General features: G+C 34.7%; 1 protein-coding gene across 5 annotated transcripts; it reads right to left on the bottom strand.

Moving 5' to 3' along the window:
* Nucleotides 1–163: 163 nt before the first annotated feature.
* LOC140797627 (protein NUCLEOLAR FACTOR 1) lies at nucleotides 164–18,568 on the bottom strand. Of its 5 annotated transcripts, none has more exons than XM_073151227.1 (26): nucleotides 18,465–18,568; nucleotides 17,792–17,921; nucleotides 17,476–17,586; nucleotides 17,168–17,285; nucleotides 16,541–16,635; nucleotides 14,917–15,097; nucleotides 13,930–14,074; nucleotides 13,400–13,523; nucleotides 10,543–10,643; nucleotides 10,318–10,446; nucleotides 9,269–9,349; nucleotides 8,897–9,075; nucleotides 7,448–7,520; nucleotides 7,058–7,117; nucleotides 6,905–6,943; nucleotides 6,725–6,813; nucleotides 6,269–6,333; nucleotides 5,600–5,646; nucleotides 5,472–5,531; nucleotides 5,159–5,230; nucleotides 4,388–4,417; nucleotides 2,733–2,827; nucleotides 2,482–2,587; nucleotides 2,198–2,260; nucleotides 2,028–2,099; nucleotides 164–547 (listed from the first exon to the last, which is right to left on the bottom strand). In XM_073151227.1, exons 2-26 carry the CDS (start codon nucleotides 17,817–17,819, stop codon nucleotides 473–475), a joined length of 2,238 nt encoding a protein of 745 aa, XP_073007328.1. In that variant the 5' UTR covers nucleotides 17,820–17,921; nucleotides 18,465–18,568; the 3' UTR covers nucleotides 164–472. The 5 variants fall into 5 exon arrangements, with proteins under 5 accessions (XP_073007328.1, XP_073007329.1, XP_073007330.1 ...); XM_073151228.1 differs by having other exon boundaries at nucleotides 17,500–17,586; XM_073151229.1 differs by lacking the exon at nucleotides 9,269–9,349.
* Nucleotides 18,569–19,007: the final 439 nt, after the last annotated feature.

Below are 19,007 nucleotides of genomic sequence, written 5' to 3'. Positions count from 1 at the left end.
AAAGATGAAGCCAAACATCATCTTTCACGATACCCATCCCTTTCCTTTTTCTTGCCTTCACAAACTATGACCACACTTACAATCAAAGGTAAAATTTACTGAGACTGCTCCTCATGAATGAAGACCCTGTTAGAATGCTAAGAACAAGAAAGATCACCCACAATAAATCAACTCTCAGCTTTATCATTAAATGTATTGATCAAAAATTAGTTTGTACACTCAAATGGCAAGGCCAAAATAAATTAGATAAATTATCGTAGCTATGAATTAAAAGAAACAGAACTACAATAAATAGACTAAAATAACTTGCTTTGCGACTTTTGTCAACAAAAAAGAAAGATATTACAAAAATACAAGATTAATAAATTATAAAGCGAGTGTGAATCAGCATGGAAGCATGCCTTGAGTTCTGCTTTGCTCCATTGACCATTGGTGATAACATTTCCAGAAAAGTTTAGCTCAGTAGCTTCCATCAGCAGAAAACGAACATGTCCTTGTTAGAGGAGAGCATTCTCTTTGCAGCAGAGGTTCCGACAATTCTTTCCAACTGCAAATTAAGTCATCATCATTGGTAAGCACAACTGAGTGTATGCTGGGCCAATAGTCCAACAGATTGGGAAAGGCAGCAATTTACATATGGAGACATCAAGGAGACTCTGAGCTATTAATGACGATGGTTGACATTATTTGGATAGGATTGAGAGTAGTCCCTATTGCGGATATGATACAGTAATAACAATTAAATGCTTTTTCCATACCCAACAGACAACAAGGTGCATCAACAAAAGAAATATAATTCAATACAGGCAAGAAAGCAGCCACAACAAGAGAAAACTGAAAATGACAATGCTAGACACAGTTTGAGAAAAAAAATTCCACCTATGGATGAAGGACCTTAACAAAAAAAATGTAGATGAATTGGATTAAAAGGAGTCATGAGTGATAAATTTAATGATAACTAAGATTAATTAGAGAAAAAGAAAAAAAAATTAAAATAGCACTATTGAAAACAATAGTATTGTCCAAACTACATCAAATCTATTCTTGTGGAGAAATGTCCCAGGTCCAGATATTTGGCAACAACTAACATGATAGCTTATAAGCAAAATGAAATAGGAGCAGAAGTGGGATGTGATGGCGCATACTGATCTAAGGTATTTATAATGTACAGAAGTTGCCATCTATAACAATTAGTCAATATAAATGATCTACAACAATCTCTCAATAGAGAAGTTCCATATTCTTTTTCTCTGTTTACTTTCTATTCATATCCCAAAATATCTGATATAATAAAACGTATTCAGTTCCCACAACTTTACTATGTTTGAAATTACATGGAGTCAAGTTGCAGGAAACAACAATGTACAAACTACAAGCAAAGCATGCTCAGAGCTTGTTTTATGGATGGGGAAGATCCCTGGCTACTTTGACATGCCCAAGATGGCATCAAGCTGAAGTAAGCAGAATTGCATTACAGTGAAGCCACTTCCGAGAAAGAGTGAACTAGAAACAGTTCAGAACATATGAAAAGAGGGGCAGAGAAAGAAGCCACACACAGAGCAAAGGGAGAGCAAAGGGAGAGCAGAGGGAGGGAGGGAGGAGGGGGGGAATTAGGGTGGATATGTGAAGAGAGTTGGCACAACAGAACAAGAGATATCAGAAAGGGTGCTTTAGCTGAGGCACTGGTGGAAGAGAGGAGAGCAGCAAGAGGGCCACATTGAAAGAAAGAAAGAAAGAATGCAAGTTTTCACAAATGCTCACTATCTCTAGTTGACTGACAAACATGTACAAGCAACATTGATGAAATCATCCCCATATTCAAGTTTCAAGAAGGGCCCAGGCTTGTTTAGGATCTGATTGAGCCCAGACTATGCTCTCACTTTGTAGCTTAGCTTAGAGGAAATTAATTTTCTTCAAGAAAAGCCATTTCCAAGAATAAACCTAGTTCAGAATGCATTAGCCAACCTGGAGCCATTACACAATCCACCTATATGGTACAAGAGATTGAAGGTTTCAACTTCACTCACCCTAAAATGGTCGAAACAGGAGAAAAGCACGTTGCACATCCTGTTGTCAGATCCATCAAGCATATTGATAATCTGAAAAAAAATGATAATAGAATATAGATAATAAGCTTCATATAGACAACACAAAGATAACATATCATGAGGACTAAAACTTATTATTCAGAGATTACCTCAGGATAAAATTCCTTTCTCTCCGGCAGAGAGTAGAAAATTAAATTCTTTATTCCGCGGATCTGCATTTGATAAATCAAACAAAGTTTTCTTCATTATATGATGAAGCCACAGTGGAAGTTAGTTTTAGAGAACATATATAATTTTTGGTACTTCTGTAGATAAGAACTAAATCATTCCCTATCTAAGGTGCACTAGCAAAAAGCACATAGAAGACATTAGCTACTTTAAGGCACAGAAATATCAGCATGAGAAGCATTTCTACTTGAGCATCGGATCGAACCTTGTATCTATGGTAAAAATGGGATCTTTCAGTATAAAGCAAAATCTTCCGCTTGCCTTCAAAAAACCAAATCCGTGCACGGGATATATCACTTTGCTTCGTATACCTAGGATACAAGTTATTCAAGTTAGCAAATGACGTTTTGCACATTGTGTCATAAAATGCTTAAGAATGGCAAATAATTAAATGCAACACATCAAAATAATTTGTTATGAAAATATCAAAATGGATGAAAAGGTAAGTGTTCTTACTCCCCAAGCAGACAAAAAGAAGCATTTTGAGATTTTAAGAAGTTCCGAATCCGAACAAATTCAAAGTAGGAACTTATGAATAGCAAGATTCCTCCCTGTATGAAAAACCCAATAAGAGTGAAGTTACAAAAAATAAATGATCCATGGCACATGTACAAAACATGGTAACAAAATAACAAATATAAAAAAAATTATAGACTTCATTCAAGGTTGAAGTTTCAATTAAGGCCAAATCCAATTGGAAACCCAACAAATCTTGGGTTTCTCACATTCTAATCAATTCTGGCCCAAACTCTGCTCATGGTCAGCTCTGGCCACAATTCACTATAAGGCCAAAAAGAAAATGATAAGCTTCAGCCAGAAACTTCCTTATATTGCTGTTTTTCTGCAAACAAAAATGTATATTTTCTACTATACCAAATTTTCACTTGAAAAATTGCCGCTCAAATTAATTTTCCAAGTTAGATGTCAACTATAGAATTTAAGGATTGGCAATGAATTGTCCCTTCTTGATATGCTTTTCGAAGTAGAAAAGCCTGATTTTAGTTGTGATACTCCAGAAACTATTATTATGGTGTACTAGCTGTCATTTATTTCATGTCATATAACTTCCAATTATGAACGTATCCCCATATCTATTAGCTTGCACATTAACAATTTTACATAAAAGACTGTAACCTGTCCTGCTATCAGCCATGAAAGGACAATAAGCTTGATAATCACTACCAAAACTGAAAAACCACCCAAACCAAATGTGTGGAGAGGAGCACAGGTCAAAATTTTAATTAAAGTTGGGAAAACATTTGCCTAATTCTTCTGCTGGAATTTTGAAAGCTATCAAAAAGGCTAAAAGAAGCAAAACAAAAATCGTTAGCAAGTAATTGTAGATCCCACGTTCTTGGCCGCACATAGTGTGCTAGTAAATTGTCAAAACAAGTAAAGGGATAGTATCTATAATTCTTCCATGCTGACCTATGCCAACCTGTATCAAACCCTCCTAACTCCCTCTCAGCTTTGTGCCAATCTGTATCAATCATGTACCATCCCAATTGGTATGTATCATGATGATGACTGACCATAACACTAGCATGATAGTCCTTGCTGGTCTTTACTAGGCCACTCAGTGAGGTTATTCTAGATGTGTTTATCTGAAGTTTTGGAACACATAATATTTGCGTTCACCAATTGAAATAGGTGATATTGCAAGGTAGATTGTGTAGATCTACCTTTTTAGGTAGGTGGTGCCATACAAGTATCTTAATCTTAGAAAAGTAGGTGATATTTCTCAATTTATGTTTACGGAAATAGAGGAATGCAAAACAAAAAAGAGACATAAGTAAGATCTATTAAATTTTCCATTAGTCCTATAAAATATAAATCTACTTTCAATTATCCATGGAGTAATATAGCATTTTGGATATGCTTGTGAACAAATATTGCCTAGGTCTAAGTTCTATCGCATCAAAGGAAAGATAAAACATGCATGGATTAAAAAGTAAAAGATACTCTAATTTTTTGTATTACAAATGTGTCTAGCTTAGTTTCATAAGTATAATTAAAATAAACATGCATGAGTTAATTCTTTTTATTTTCCAAATGGATCAAGAAGAAACTTGCACGAAATCGATTGATGGTACATAAAAAAATAGAAATACCTCAACAGAGTCCTTAATCTTAGGGAAAACCTGCACACGAGAAATGAAGTATATCAGATAGTAGTAGTACTAATAGTAGTAGTAGTAGTAGTAGTAGTAGTTCTAGGTTTAAGAGTAGGATAGAACTTCATATATAAATAAAATGGAAATTAGTACATATTATACAAGAGGATACAAGCTAGACTTGATAAAATCTAAACCTAGTACAAGAGAAGGAACCAATCCTTCCAAGCTTCGTGTTCTGATTAGCATGAGTAAAAATAGTATTTGTGTGCTCATTATCAAGATTTATTATTTAAGTACAGTTTGGCATCTAGAATGTGACTTGCTGAATTTAGTAGTCTGTAATCCACAATAGTTCACAAATATTACCATGCTTATTTTCAAATTTTCTTGCATTTTACAAAACCCTGTCAGAAGGACCAATAAGACCTATGTCTTGAAGCTTAACCTTGGCTCCTGCAACTCTGAATGCCCTATTTGACTTGGCCCTCCTTGTTTTGAGAAATGATGAAATAATGATGACTTAAAGATTATATACAAATTCATGGATGAACTTGTGCATGTAAGGCATATCAAATTGACAAAACTCAAAATGCAATCTGATCAATTACTCCATGTTCTAGCTCTCTTAGTAGGGTCACTATTTCCCAACAGATAATATATAACTTTGAGATTAGAGCCATACAACCTCTAGTACCTTCACCGTCTCAAGTTCATATATGGAATTAGCATAAGTAACAGTAGCATATGGAAGCTTTATAAACTAACCTTCTTACAAAAGTAATCAAGGCGAGCATCATCAGCACTAATGATTGAAGAGGCATCAAAACGCTCATATACCTGATTGAGTGGTTAGATGCTGTAAGAATTTCATGATCTGAACCAAAATGTACATAGAAGTTGCTGAATTTACCCATGCTCTCAGGGTGGGGAAAAGCAGGAAAAAGGAAAGACGAGTAAAGGATACTATCATACTACTAGGAAATCCTAGTATATTCCACATACAACACATGAACAGACACAACACTCCCTCACACAACTTGAGAGAATATAGGCAAATAAGCTAAACAAACCAACTTACCTGCCCTACTTGAAGAAGTATTTTGGGAAGAACACCTTTATATTCAATCACCAGTTTAACCTGAAAAGGAAAATAAAATCAGCTTATTGTAGAACTTCAGCTTCTAGAAATTCAGTACATTGGCATACCTTTCCCTCATAATTAACCGATTGGCGATGGAATAATGCGTTCATGTCTACAAGAGGAAAAAGAAATATGTGACATCTTAAGGGGAAAAAACTTATGGAGTGAAGAGCGGTGATCATTACATATACTATAGAAAGTAAATTTAACAGTAAGCACAAAAAAAAAAGAGAAAAGAAAGAAGATATCAGAGGGTTAGGGGTGGGAGAAGATTGATTAATATCCACAAGAAAATAATACACTCATAACAGAAAAGACAAATTTCTTACAAGCAATGCATCTGAAATATAGAAATACGATAGACAAATTAGAAGTTAATGAAAAGCTCGACTTAATCTGTCAAACACCATCTAGGATCTTAATCCACGGAGGGGAGGATGGCAGAAAAAGAATTTCAAGGCCAGAACATCAAGGCAGGAACATAATCTAAGTGAAATTGCTCGAGCTATTAGCAGAAAATCTTATATGTCCGTACTTCCCTAGTTCCACTTTGTTGATCTAGCCAGATAATACTTTCTGCATATGATCGCAGAAAAGAATCAACAAGATAAGGACCTAATACAAACCAAGAAGAGATCCGGAAAAGAAAAAGGTCAAGTAAATACTAACGGAATAAAATTTATCCATCTCTACTGCATATAGCAAAATTTGAATAACTAAAAATATTTTAGTACCTGGATTTAGATAAGAGCTCAAGAGTATCGTTTGTCGATAAAAACGGGCGTTCCCATCCAAATACCTGGTTATTAAAATAAAATGTCACATATACATAAGTTTGATACTCAATCTAACTAATCTGATCACACACAACCCCTTTCAGCAAACAATAAATTAAAATCAACTTCACGATCTTGAAATACCAAAATCATCCACAAATTTAGAAAAATAACTAAGATAAGTACCTTTCATCTTTATCTGCTAAAGCCAAGATTTTCCTTTTCTCTTTCTTTTTCTTTTTAACATAATGAAATGAAAGTACAAGAATCAAAGAAACAAAAAGTAGAAATGGTGGACATACTCTAGCTACCTGCTATGAATGTAGGGATGTGAAGACAGCACAGTGCGCTTTGAAGCTCAAGACAACATGACACAGGTATGGGACAAAATGGAAATTATATATGAGAACCTACCATGGCCTAATGCGCATCACATCAGTTCCATGTTGCTTTGATGGTATCCGATTTAACTGCTCTAAAACAGTATTCACATGGGACCAATTCTGCACGGTTGTTTCAGTCTTTCAGATACAATTCATTATTTAATATTGTCTCAAAGAAAAAATAAAATAAAATTTCCAGATCATGACTAACCTGCATGGCTATCACATCTGCATGATCAATTATCAACATCTGCTCATTGTAACATAGAAAATAAGTAAATCAGAGAGGGAGATAAAAGTTGCATAAACTTAACAACTAATTATTAATTTCACAGGCATGACAAGTAAAAGGAATGCTACATACCTCGATTGATGATAGATAATCTATGTCCTTTTCCTTCTCAAATTCACTTTTCCCAATTTTCTGGCAAGAAAAGAAAAGGTAATTTTACCAGTAAATAAGCAACTTTACAAAATTGGTACAATATTGTTAAGAAAAGGTGATTAATTTATAAATAACATTAGAATTTAGAAACATCTGAAAACTGTAACTTAAAGTTTTAGACTACAAGATAAACCTCAAAATTTCTTCTCACAGAAAAGAACTTTAAGAGAGAAGTAATACTAAAAGCAAGCTTAGACCGACTTCTATTAGATCGTATAAATAAGGTTTTCCAACACTAAAATGTTGCTGATAATGGAGCCTAGGTAGATAGACAGAGATATCCTTACACATTGAAAGTTTAATACTTACAGTGACCAATCCAAGAGGAGATGCAACAATGATGTCTGAGGAATAGAAGTCGCTGTACAATTTTATGGATCTCCTGCAAACACAGATGAACATATGATGTCTACTCCAATAAAGTTGTAAGAGAAAGTACATCAGGATACACATAACATTACACGATACATAGATGTTTCATAGTAAGCATAGAAGTTTCTTAGAAATAATCATGCAGCCTCAATAGGTGTCACCATCTGTCAGTTTGTCTATTGCAGTATACTGACTTAAGAATCCTCTAAAGTGCTAGAAAGTCCATAACGATGACAGTCTTCACCAACTGATTTGTCATATTTGTTCACCCAAAAATTTTGCAATCATTTGCTCTATTGTAGAGAAGAAACTAAACACACATCACCAATCCTTTTAGCATGGAACAATGCCATAATTCACCTAATAATGAGTGCACATACAACAATACAAGATGTACGAGGGAAAATGGCCATTGAGGTCTTTCTCGGATCATGAAGCTGAATCAATCCTTGTCTAACAATCATATAGCAGAAGCATACAACTGAAAGTTAGCCAGCAGCAACTATACCCATAATAATCATGTTCAGATTTGTTGCTTGAAAGAGAAGCATGTCAAAACCGAAGATGAACATGAGCTTCTCTTTGTAGTGATAGAATAAATTTCTAAAATGGTAAAAGCAAAACTTGTGCTTAGTGGACTGCCTAACACATTGACTTTATTGTGGCTATCTTGTCTGACCATGGATATATGCATTAAAGGGTGGATAATCTCAAATATTTCATGCAAATGGATTTATACCTGGACAAATAGGTTGTTACTTTAATTAATTGCTAGAGTGTGATTTTTATCCATATTGCAAATAGGGGAGGGCCATATATCTCTACTCATAGCAGTGGTACTTTCAAACACTAATTGGTGACAAATTTCAACATCCAACAACCACACTTTCTGACATTTTATGTGTTATGAATCACAATAGTAACTAATAAGGTGACTTGTAATATTGAGGTCAGATATATAAATGATAAATCCTTTTTCAATGTTCATGTGAGTCAATGGCTACGGCTTCAGAAAAATATAACTTAAAAACAGGTACTGTTTTGCTCTAAATCTTTAATCATAACATGGCCCACATTTGGTGGAGGGAATTGGGTGTGCAGGGGTTGATGGAAAAAGGGGCTGATAACTCAAACTCACAGTATTAGACACTATTTTTACTTCAAGGTTCAAAGGATATTTTGCTATTTATTTTCTGAACAACCCAAAAGATAAATTAGATAACTGTTTCATAACTAACAGCAATAGAATTATTTATAATGCTACAGTTACAATACTCTTGCATCGAGAAATTAGTTAGCAGAAAATTCAGATTACTTCGACTGCCATATATAATAAAGTAACATATACTAGATAAAGTGAGTAAATGAAGATCTGACAAGAATTACTTAGTGAATTTTATTCCCAGCATAAAGTGATCATTGTTGTTTCCACCAAATAAGACTTGAAAGTCTGCAGGTTTCGCACGAGTTTGAGATTCGGAACTTCCATCTTTCCGGTCATCTTCAGGTTCAGAATCACCATTACCAAACTCTTCTGTAAAACGATCAATATGCCCCACATTGTCCTAGAATTCAAAAGAAAATCAAAAGGCAGTTAAGTCAATGCCCAAGAAACAAGTATTCAAAACTACACATATGCCTCTTAGTTCTTAGTTCTTCATCAAACAAGTATATTTATATGCACAAAGTTCATAAAATTGTATCTAATAATCTAAAACAATAAAACAAGAAATAAAGAAACAAAGTCAGTGGACATACTTTATTTGATAAAGGAGTAAGTTGGATCAGCCTCTTCACAACACGTGATGCAATGCTTGCAAGTGGTAGTAAGAAAAGAACCTATGGAGATTGAACAGCAAAACATTTCCAATGAAAAAAAGAGAGCAGAATTTGTTTTTATAACCATGGATGATTGGATGTGCATACACACATACAATCTTCAAAATAAATTAACATATCGATGGGTCTTACCAAAACCACTTAAAATAGTCTATGATTTCACTAATCTATATTTAAAGCAATCAGAGGAGAAGCCGGACCACACATATATTATTTAGAAGACAGTTTCCAATACACAGAAACTCCGCCTAATGACGAAAGGACAATTGGAAAACAAGGATAATTACACCTAGAATCTTTGAACTATTGCTTATTTTCACATAGGCTTCATCATTTTCTTTTTCAAGACACACTGACTCTTTAACTATGGAAAATCTTTGGAATGCCAATTTCATTAGTTAGCTGTTAGATTTTTCCTTTAAAAAATGACATGCGAGTGTCATGTAATCAATGTTAGGCCCTCTAGAGACTAATCCACCCTTATTTTAGAGAAACGAAAGAGAGAAAAGTTGAGAGTAAAATGGTTATTTAATATTTTTCATTAACACCATTAAAGGAGGTGAGAGGTTTTCCATAATTTAGAAGGTCAATATGTATCAAAAAAATATGAGAGGATGCATATGGAAATTAGCAATAGTTTAGGAAGTTTTAGTGCAATTATCCCTTAGAAAAAAAGCATTTCAAAAATTAATGTGATAACAAGTCATAAAGTCGTGGCTGTGATAATTCCTCCATTAAGGCATTAACTTTAAAAGTAGTGCATCAAACACCAAATAGTCTCAACTCATAGTACCTTAAATATGTGGATAAACAATGGTTACCTAGCATTAAAAAAAAAAGATTCTAAACTAGTTTAAAAAAATGGAAACACTCCACTAGAACTTGACTTAAATGAATTCAAGTGTAAGAAACAACCAAATTAATCATCAATATTATATCACATCAAAAAAGAGCTATGATAAAAGTACCTTAGGACGAGTAAAACCTTGATCAAGATATGCGTCACAATTGAGAATCTCCTTCTCCTTATGTTCATGCTTCTCAAGTTTTGCATCATTTTTTATCACATGGTCTCTTGTCCTATATACATGATTTAACTACAAAAACAATATTGGCCTAAGAATTACATGTGAAAAACTAAAAATGTTCAGTAACTTACAGAAACAAAGAAACTGAGAAGGATTTACACATACAGCATGCATAATATAGGCATCCATAATACATGAATCTTCTTCACTGCCCTTGAGATAAAACGGTCTCTTATTGCAATGCATTATATCACGATAACTATTGCCTGCACCAAATTCAAACAAGCAAATAAAATTCTCATGACTCCAGCTAGGCAAAATCATGTCAAGCATCATATAAAGAACTGCACCAATATGTTTAAAAAAAATGACATTCCTTTACAACCTTGGTGGTACCTGCAAAAGATAACTGTGGTTTTGAAGAGCCAGATATAAAAATGAAAGAATGAGATTCCAATTTAAGAAAGAACTTTCCCTAGTAACAAATGACATTTAAAGCTAGAGCCAAAAACAAACTGATAGGAATGGAGATCTAATCACTCCATTCCAGTCCATTTATCAAAAGAGATGATGTTTGGCCATGAGAGGAGATTTGTCAAAGCAGACAAATTCTAAGTCGAGCTTTTGTCTACTTATCGAAGGAGATGATGTCTGGCCACAAGAGGAGATTTGTCAAAACAGACGAATTCTGAGTCGGGCATTTGAACGCCTGGTCAGTTATTCGAATGCCTGACGACAGGGGTCGTTGTTCTATTCAAACAAGATAAGAATACTTTTGGCCAAGAGCAAAGTTCGTCGATGCAATCGAATGCTCAACTGCTTGATTGTTCGCTAAGTTGTTTTAATTCAAGAGTTTGCTTGATTAGATTTGAGTTTGATTTTTTTTCCTTAATTAATTAGTTTGATTGGAAGACTATATATAAATTGCTTTATGTGAGCTAAGGCAGGCAATAAAGTATTTTCTTCGGTTCTTTCTTCTCTCAAGTCTAGCCAGAGGGTAGGGTTTGCAATTTCTTTTCTTTTTCCCATTATTCTGCTTTGGTATTGTTTGATAGGGTTTTGTTAGGTTAGAACCTATCAATTAGTGATATAACTCTGTTTTTAACTCATCACAAGGTTGAGGAGGATGCCAAAGACACGGATGACATCAGTTAAGAACTATCTCGATATGCTAGAGTACATTCTTCATCGACAATCAGGGAAACAATTGGAGCATGAGAAAGCAATACAGACAATAAAAAATAATATGCGGAGATGGAGCAGATGTTTCGCATCACAGAGATGCTGGCCATAATGGAAGTGAGGCCAGCAACCACTCTTACTATGGGTGTTGAGGTATCCAGAATGGGGGAGTTTAGCCCCAAGTCACTTCTATGGGCTTTCCAAAGTTCTCGGGAGAAGATCCTATAGGTAGGATATTTAAAGCGGAGCAAATTTTCACCTACCAAGGGATAGAGCCAGTGGAGAGTGTTAGGCTTACCGCATTCCACTTACAGGGTGAGACCCTGTAATAATTCCAGTGGTTTTACAAAAATGAACTCATTAAAAGGTTGACAGGAGTTTACTCAGGGGTTAACGTCCAAATTCGAGCCATCTAAATATGATAATTTTGATGAAGCCTTGAAGAATTTGCAGCAGACGAAAATTGTCAGCAATTATCAGAACAACTTTGAGAAACTAGCCTTGGAAGTCTAAAAATAATTAGAATCGGCACTGTTGGGTTGTTTCATCAAAGGGCTACGGGAGGAGATATAACTAGAAGTGAAATCTTTCAAGCCTCAAACAATAGCTTATGCCATGGATTTAGCACGGATACATGAGAATTGACTTGTGATGGGGAGGCGGATACAGGGTAGACTGGGTCTTCTACCCACACCAACTACGAGGTTGAGTCCAAAACTACTAGCAGACAGCAAGATCTCGGGGTTGACACTAATAGGGGCTCAACCGGTAGGCATCGTGCAACCGACAGATTTGTCGAGTAATGATTTTAGAGTTTGACTTATAAGCAGATGTGGGAGCAATGGGAAAAGACTTGTGCTTTCACGGTGACAAAAGGTTTGTTCGCAAACACCAATGCAAAGGAGAACTATTCGTTCTCATAGTCAATTCAGACTTCGATGACACAGTGGATGTGGAGACGACTTAAGCCACCCTAAAAGATGTGGCAGAACCATCTACTTTATCCAGGTGTGTGATGCCATGGCTATGAATTACAAAATACTTTATTCGGTGTGTGATGTTAGTGTTGACTGATAATGGGAGCACTCATAATTTTGTGAGCAAGTTGATCATTTGGGAGCTTCGGGGTAAGATAGAGCCTACTCCCCGTTTTCCATATTGGTGACCGAAGAAAATAGATTGGAGTGCACGAAACTTTGTCTTGGCACATAGATTAAGCAACAAAAGTGTTGCTTCCCTATCAATGTGTATCCCTTAGGATTACATGACTCTTATATCGTCTTGGGGTGCAGTTGTTGTAAAGTTTGGAACAGTTGTCTTTAACTACAAAAGTTTGACAGTACCAATTGCAAGGGAATGTAGGGTCGAGGCTTCCGATAAGATAATTGGGATGTAGTAGATGATGAATCATAAAGCAAAGCAATGAGAAGGATCTAGAAAGAACTAATAAAATCGCTACAACCATCTTTCAAATTGAATGTACGTGCATGGATACCACATCCCAGGCAAAATCAATATCCAAAAGTTTATATGACCCAAGCTTTTTCCAAAAGCATGAGCTTTACTTCCTATTGAATCAGCCACGTATTTGTGGCTACCAGTCCTTTTTGTTCCTACTCAATCATTGCAATTCTCAAGACTCTTCCCCATATTCCTCTCGTTGGATTGACAACAACAAATCTAACATGTCCAGTAATACAATAGAATCCGAAAGCAAAAAGGAATCAATCACATGAAAGTTCCAAGAAAACCCTCAATTCAAATATCATTCAGCATGTGTAATCACTAGCAGAATTCAATAAAAAGGACAGATCAATTTCATGTGATATTAAGGACTTACAAAGTGAGAAGAAGAAACTCTGTCTAGAAGAATGGAAGTCACCAGACCTAGAGTCCCTGTATATATTTAGCCAATGGTTATACAGCTTTTCCTTGAGGTCACAAACAAGATCTCTGCTGGTTCCCTGAAAATAAAAAAATAAGAATTAAACTTAAGCTATCAAGTTACCATCAAGCCTAAAAGCAATTCAGGATTTATCTGGATTGCCAGATAAAATAATTCCAAATAAAACATGGTATATGTACTTCTGAGGCCAATTTTTCAGTCTTCATATTTAATGGAAATCATTCATTGACGCCGACATGTCTCATAACACTGAATCTACACATGCAGCATGCCAGCCTTCAACAATAGTGTATGCCGATCACCAAATGAAAATCAATATATGTGTGTACTATATAGCAGTACTTGCAACAACTTTCTAGCATATCTCCACAAAGTACTTTACAGAGTAATCCTTTCATATATCAAAAAATAATGTCAGAAGGTCCAAGAGACAGAAGTACAGTTCCTGATGTATTCCTGAGTACCTCCAAAATACATTCCCCTGTTCCCACCCACTCAGCATTTAGCATGCCAACTGCAGGTATCTTCCAATCAAATTTTGCTTTCTGCTTAGTCAGCTTATCGACCTCTTCTTTTGTTAGGACATGCCCAATATGTCGATGGAAAGAGCTGAACAAAGTGTATTGGAATAAAACACATCAAAAACAGTACAGATATAAAAAATTTATTCTCTCTACTCATAAATGCATTCTTTACATGTATGATCAAAAAGTCTGAAGTATAAATGTGCAACATTGCTATAAAATATTCTAGTTAGTGATCCAATTCAACAAAAATAATAATAATTGACTATTCTGACCAACAGCTTAAAAGGCCTCAGAAATGCAATAAGAAAGGACTAATAGCACTAATCCAATGAATAGTTTCTTTTTTTGTCCTTATGGCTCACATATTGTCAACAGTAATTTTACAACAACAAAAAAAAAAAATCAACAGTAAGCATGGTCCACTTAACATGCAAACAAGATCAGAAGAAACTTGCAACAATCTTATACTAAATTTCTTATAAACAAAAGAATATATATATATAAGACAAGCAAAACTATATTCACCTCTAAATAAACACTAACAATATCAGTGATATAAACTCATGAGGAATGTTGTAGACAAATTCAATTTATTTAGCAAGTTCTAGTTCTCAAAATATAGCCCTTTAGAGTTAAGTTAAACTACATGCACATAGGTGACATATGGGAGACAGACAGACCATGCGAGTTCACTCAAGAAGTATTATGTTAAAATTTGACAATAAAGGTAATTTGTTAGAACCAACCTGAGAATATCTATATCAATGCTTAAATTTGAAGTATCTAAAAATTTGGCTAAACACAGAGGTGCAGCACAGTCATCATCTATCACAACCTAACGCTTTGTGACATTTTTATAGTCTTATAGGTTAACCAATAGCCATTTTGATAAAATTGGTGAAACCTAAGTTGGAGGAAACCAACCTTGAGCTCTCTGTTTCATTAACATTATTCTGGCTGTTATTTTGCATCCCTTGTACATCATCACCATCCATGCTTTCATCCTCATCCCCAATGTCATCTTCCTCAACTTGCAGTGGCATGTGAGCTAATTGATTTTCACGTAGATCATCTCCTTCAGCATCAGCCAGATTATATTCACTACCTGATCTCAAAAGTTAGAAATAACAATTACAATTTTACCTTAGGAAAATGAAGTCACTCATTTAGCAAATACAGTTCCTGTTCATTCATATATATATATATATATATATATATATATATCAAACATTAACACATGAAGACATCAGGAGAAAGGTCCACAACAACGACTGTTTCCCCAAAATAGGCTTTTATTAAAAAAATGTATATTAGTGAATTTTCAAAATATATTACAATTTTAGGTGACCTGAAAAACTCCAGATGCAATTGGCTCTTTTAGCAGTAAATAAACCAACTTTTACCTAAGAATTTTCAGGAGTTTACTGCTGAATCAATCAGCTGTTTTGCAGCATGCAAGAAAATTGCTGACTACATCAGCAATTTATTATGTGGTAGCAGTGCTTATCTAATCAGCAGATTTGGGGAATACATAGACAGGGTCCCATGGGAACTTATTCTAGAGAAAAGCCCGTGCAACTCCACTAACATTTAATGTCTTTGTTGGTTTACATACATGGACATATGCAAGTCATACTCATACAAGGTGTGGGAATATGTAGATTGTTACATGATCGAGCCAAAATTTTAAGAAATCAAATCATCTTTCCCTTCCAAAACTTGGCATTAACTAAAATAGTCTCCTTTGTAGAGGTGAAAACTAGTTGAATTTAATTCCGACCCGACCCACTATCTGACCCGATTTAGATCGGATTTGAATAAAAAAAATTCTATCCGACCGGAATACGGATTTGAATTTGGGAAGAATTTTTGAAAAAAAAACTCCGATATGAATTCAGATACAGGTAAAAAAACTCGGACATGGATACGGATTGAATATAATTTTTTGGATACAGATATCCGATATCCTTTAACCGTGTTATTTTTTGAATAATTTACAGTTTTTTGTTTGCTTATTTAAATAGTAAATATTGATATTGTTACTAATAATGTGTTCTATATTATTTCTAAAGATTAATTTTACTAAATCTATATGCATTTGACATGTAAAAAGTTTATTTATTTTAATTCTTAATATTTATGTTAATTGCCTCATCATAATTCATTTAAAATTCAATCCACATCTGATTAAGATCCGATCTTCTATCCGAAAATTATCCGATCCGTATTCGAAAATTATTCGTATTCATTTATTTATGATATGGTCTTGAATTTTGCTATCCATCCAATATCCGTATCTGAATCTGTATCCGATCCTTTTTCATCTCTACTCCTTAGTAACATGTAGCTAACAAGCTAAAATTATCCAAAATTTATCTACCATGCTAAATGCCAAGATCCATCAACTAGATGCATGATTCAAGGGGTACTTAATAGAACAAGTAATGGCTGTTGATCTAGAACTACATGAACAAGATAAGCACTAGGAGATAGAGCAATTGATTGGAATGGGGCAGTTGATAAATTTGATAAAAGATTAAAACAATACCACCATCAACATCCTCCCCTTCGGACAAACTAGAAGATTCAAACTCATCATTCTCATCTTCTTCAGTATCACTTCTACCCTTCTCTTCTTTTTCCCTACACAAATAGAAAATGGTAAAGCAAAATTTCTATATTTTTGCTAGATTTCATATCCTTGGTTTTCAATGACACAAAAGCTGATTTTGTTAAGTTCACTTAAACTGGGAAGCATACTTGATCATAAAACTCTGGTGTAGAAAAATGAGTATTCAAAAGTCATGAGGCAATAAGTTAGAATTTTTCATGTCACAAGAATAATAAGATTCAATTATATTGGGGTACTCGTGAACTTTCCTCTCATGTCGATAAGTTTTATGATAGTTGAGCTAGAAAAATGTATAAAAAAATCTATTGAGTAGCTCAATATAAGCATCAACTAAACTTGTCTTAATGCCCACGAACAGTTAATAATTGATACAATCTAGTTGCTATCTGTATGTAATATGGAAAGCAGTAAAACATCATAAAGACATCCTTAATAAAGGAAAATAGGTAAAATGAGCATTATGCAGTGGAACATGGCAAATTATTCATTTGCAAAATAAGGATAATCTCTTAGAGAACATATATCAAACTTATCAAGGCATACCTCATCCTATACACGGCAGCAAGTTTCTTACTGCCAGGTCTCAAAGCCTTCAACAGACTGTCAAATGTGGATGACTCCCTGAGAACACCATCAACGGAGGCAACAGTATTGGGAGTTTCTACACGAGGGTAAATTTCATAAAGAATGAGATACTATAACTATAAATGAAGACAAATTCATATCAATCATATGTCAAGCACTTACTTCAAATGATAGTAAAGCAAAGCAATTGCAAATCAAGCAAACCAGCAAATAGAATATACAAAACATGGTGAAACTTCGAAAAGAAAAAACATCACAATAATCACCTGAAGAAGATGGTGATGAATTACCTGCATCCTCCAACCTATCATCAAGAATCTTCCTCCTTGATTCCTTTCTAACTTCAGACTGCTGTGCTTCTTTAGGTCTCTTCCATCCTAAAACATTGTCGGTGTTCCATCATCTTAGCAACACATTAGGAATAGAATATTAAATAAATTTACTTGACAACAAGCCCTGATGAAAATGTATTCTTTCTTTGTCAGTTCACACAAACTATCAAATTCACAAGCAACGGAATTTGTGTGAATTGAAGGACTACAAAAATAAGACGAGATTAACAAATGGTTTTAGGAGTCTGACCTTTTCTGTGGCCAAGTGATTTCCCCATTAGGATTTTGAAAGATTTGGCAAATTGAGCAACAGTTAGGTAGGCAGAGAGAGGAAGACTTTGTGTTGCAGAACGATTATCTTGCCAGAGAGGATATTAACCCTGCCAGAGAACAGATAGAAAAAAATTAAAAATTAGCAATTATAGCATACAGAAGAGTAGGAAAAATATTAGCTGAAATTAATGCTTATTTAATGTTGTCTCTGCTTTTATCCTAGATGTTTTTTTTTTTTTGAGAAAGAAGTTACATAAAGGACGATTCAAGAATTCTTTTCGGTAAATTTATATCTTGTGATCAAGGAAAGGAAGCACTCTCTCGTGCACAAGCTCACATAGATCAAATTCTCTCTTTATTTTCGATAGGCATGAATGTTGGTGTAAAAAACAGACGAGTACGTACTTATTTTAATAGCTACGATGCGAAATTATCAAAAGAAACCTATGCTCCATAGATATAACAGGGATCCTTCGCAACAGCGGTGAGCTGGTGTCGTTGCCGGGGCGGTCAGGGGAACGCAGTAGGGGGGTAGTTTGAGGTGAAAAGGAAGGCCGCGACGAGGAGAGGAAGGGAACAAGAGATGCCGATGGATAGGAGAAGAGATAGTCGTCAAAGAGATAGAGAGAGAGCGAGAGAGATATACTTGCCTAGCCCTCGTTGGCCATGAACACCAAGCGCTAGCTTCCGATCACCAGAGAGAAGGGAGGAGATAGAGAGAAAAACCCTATGTTTAGGGTTTAAAGGTAAGAGGTGTCGTTGCAAATAAACCCCTCTATAATTGCATATTTGCAAATACATATCTCACTAACTTGAGATTTTCATAAATACCATCAAAAAACTTGATATTTGTGTACGTTAAAAAAACACGCCCTCGATATCATTGTATGCTCCTTTTAATTTACTCTTTGAAAAGAAACAAGAGTTAATTATGTTTAGACCACTCTACTAATACTTCATATCATTTCCACCCTCACACATATATCCCTGAATTATTTAATTATATCACTCCTCCTAGAAGTGAATTTGAAGAAATTATAGAAGATATGTTTAGAGTTTGATAGTTGGAGAATAAATTATAGAAAATGTGTTTAGGGTTTGATAGTTAGAGTTTGAAGAATAAAGAAGGAAGATATGGTTACTTTTGTTCATCTATCTATTAAGTTAGTCAAAAAATTTAAATTATTCTTACT

The sequence above is a fragment of the Typha latifolia genome, chromosome 11 (assembly GCF_019914945.1).
Source record: "Typha latifolia isolate L0001 chromosome 11, TyphaL0001v2, whole genome shotgun sequence".
Lineage (NCBI taxonomy): Eukaryota > Viridiplantae > Streptophyta > Magnoliopsida > Poales > Typhaceae > Typha > Typha latifolia.
Note: the sequence above shows the minus strand (reverse complement) of the source record. Positions and strands in the feature narration are given on the sequence as shown.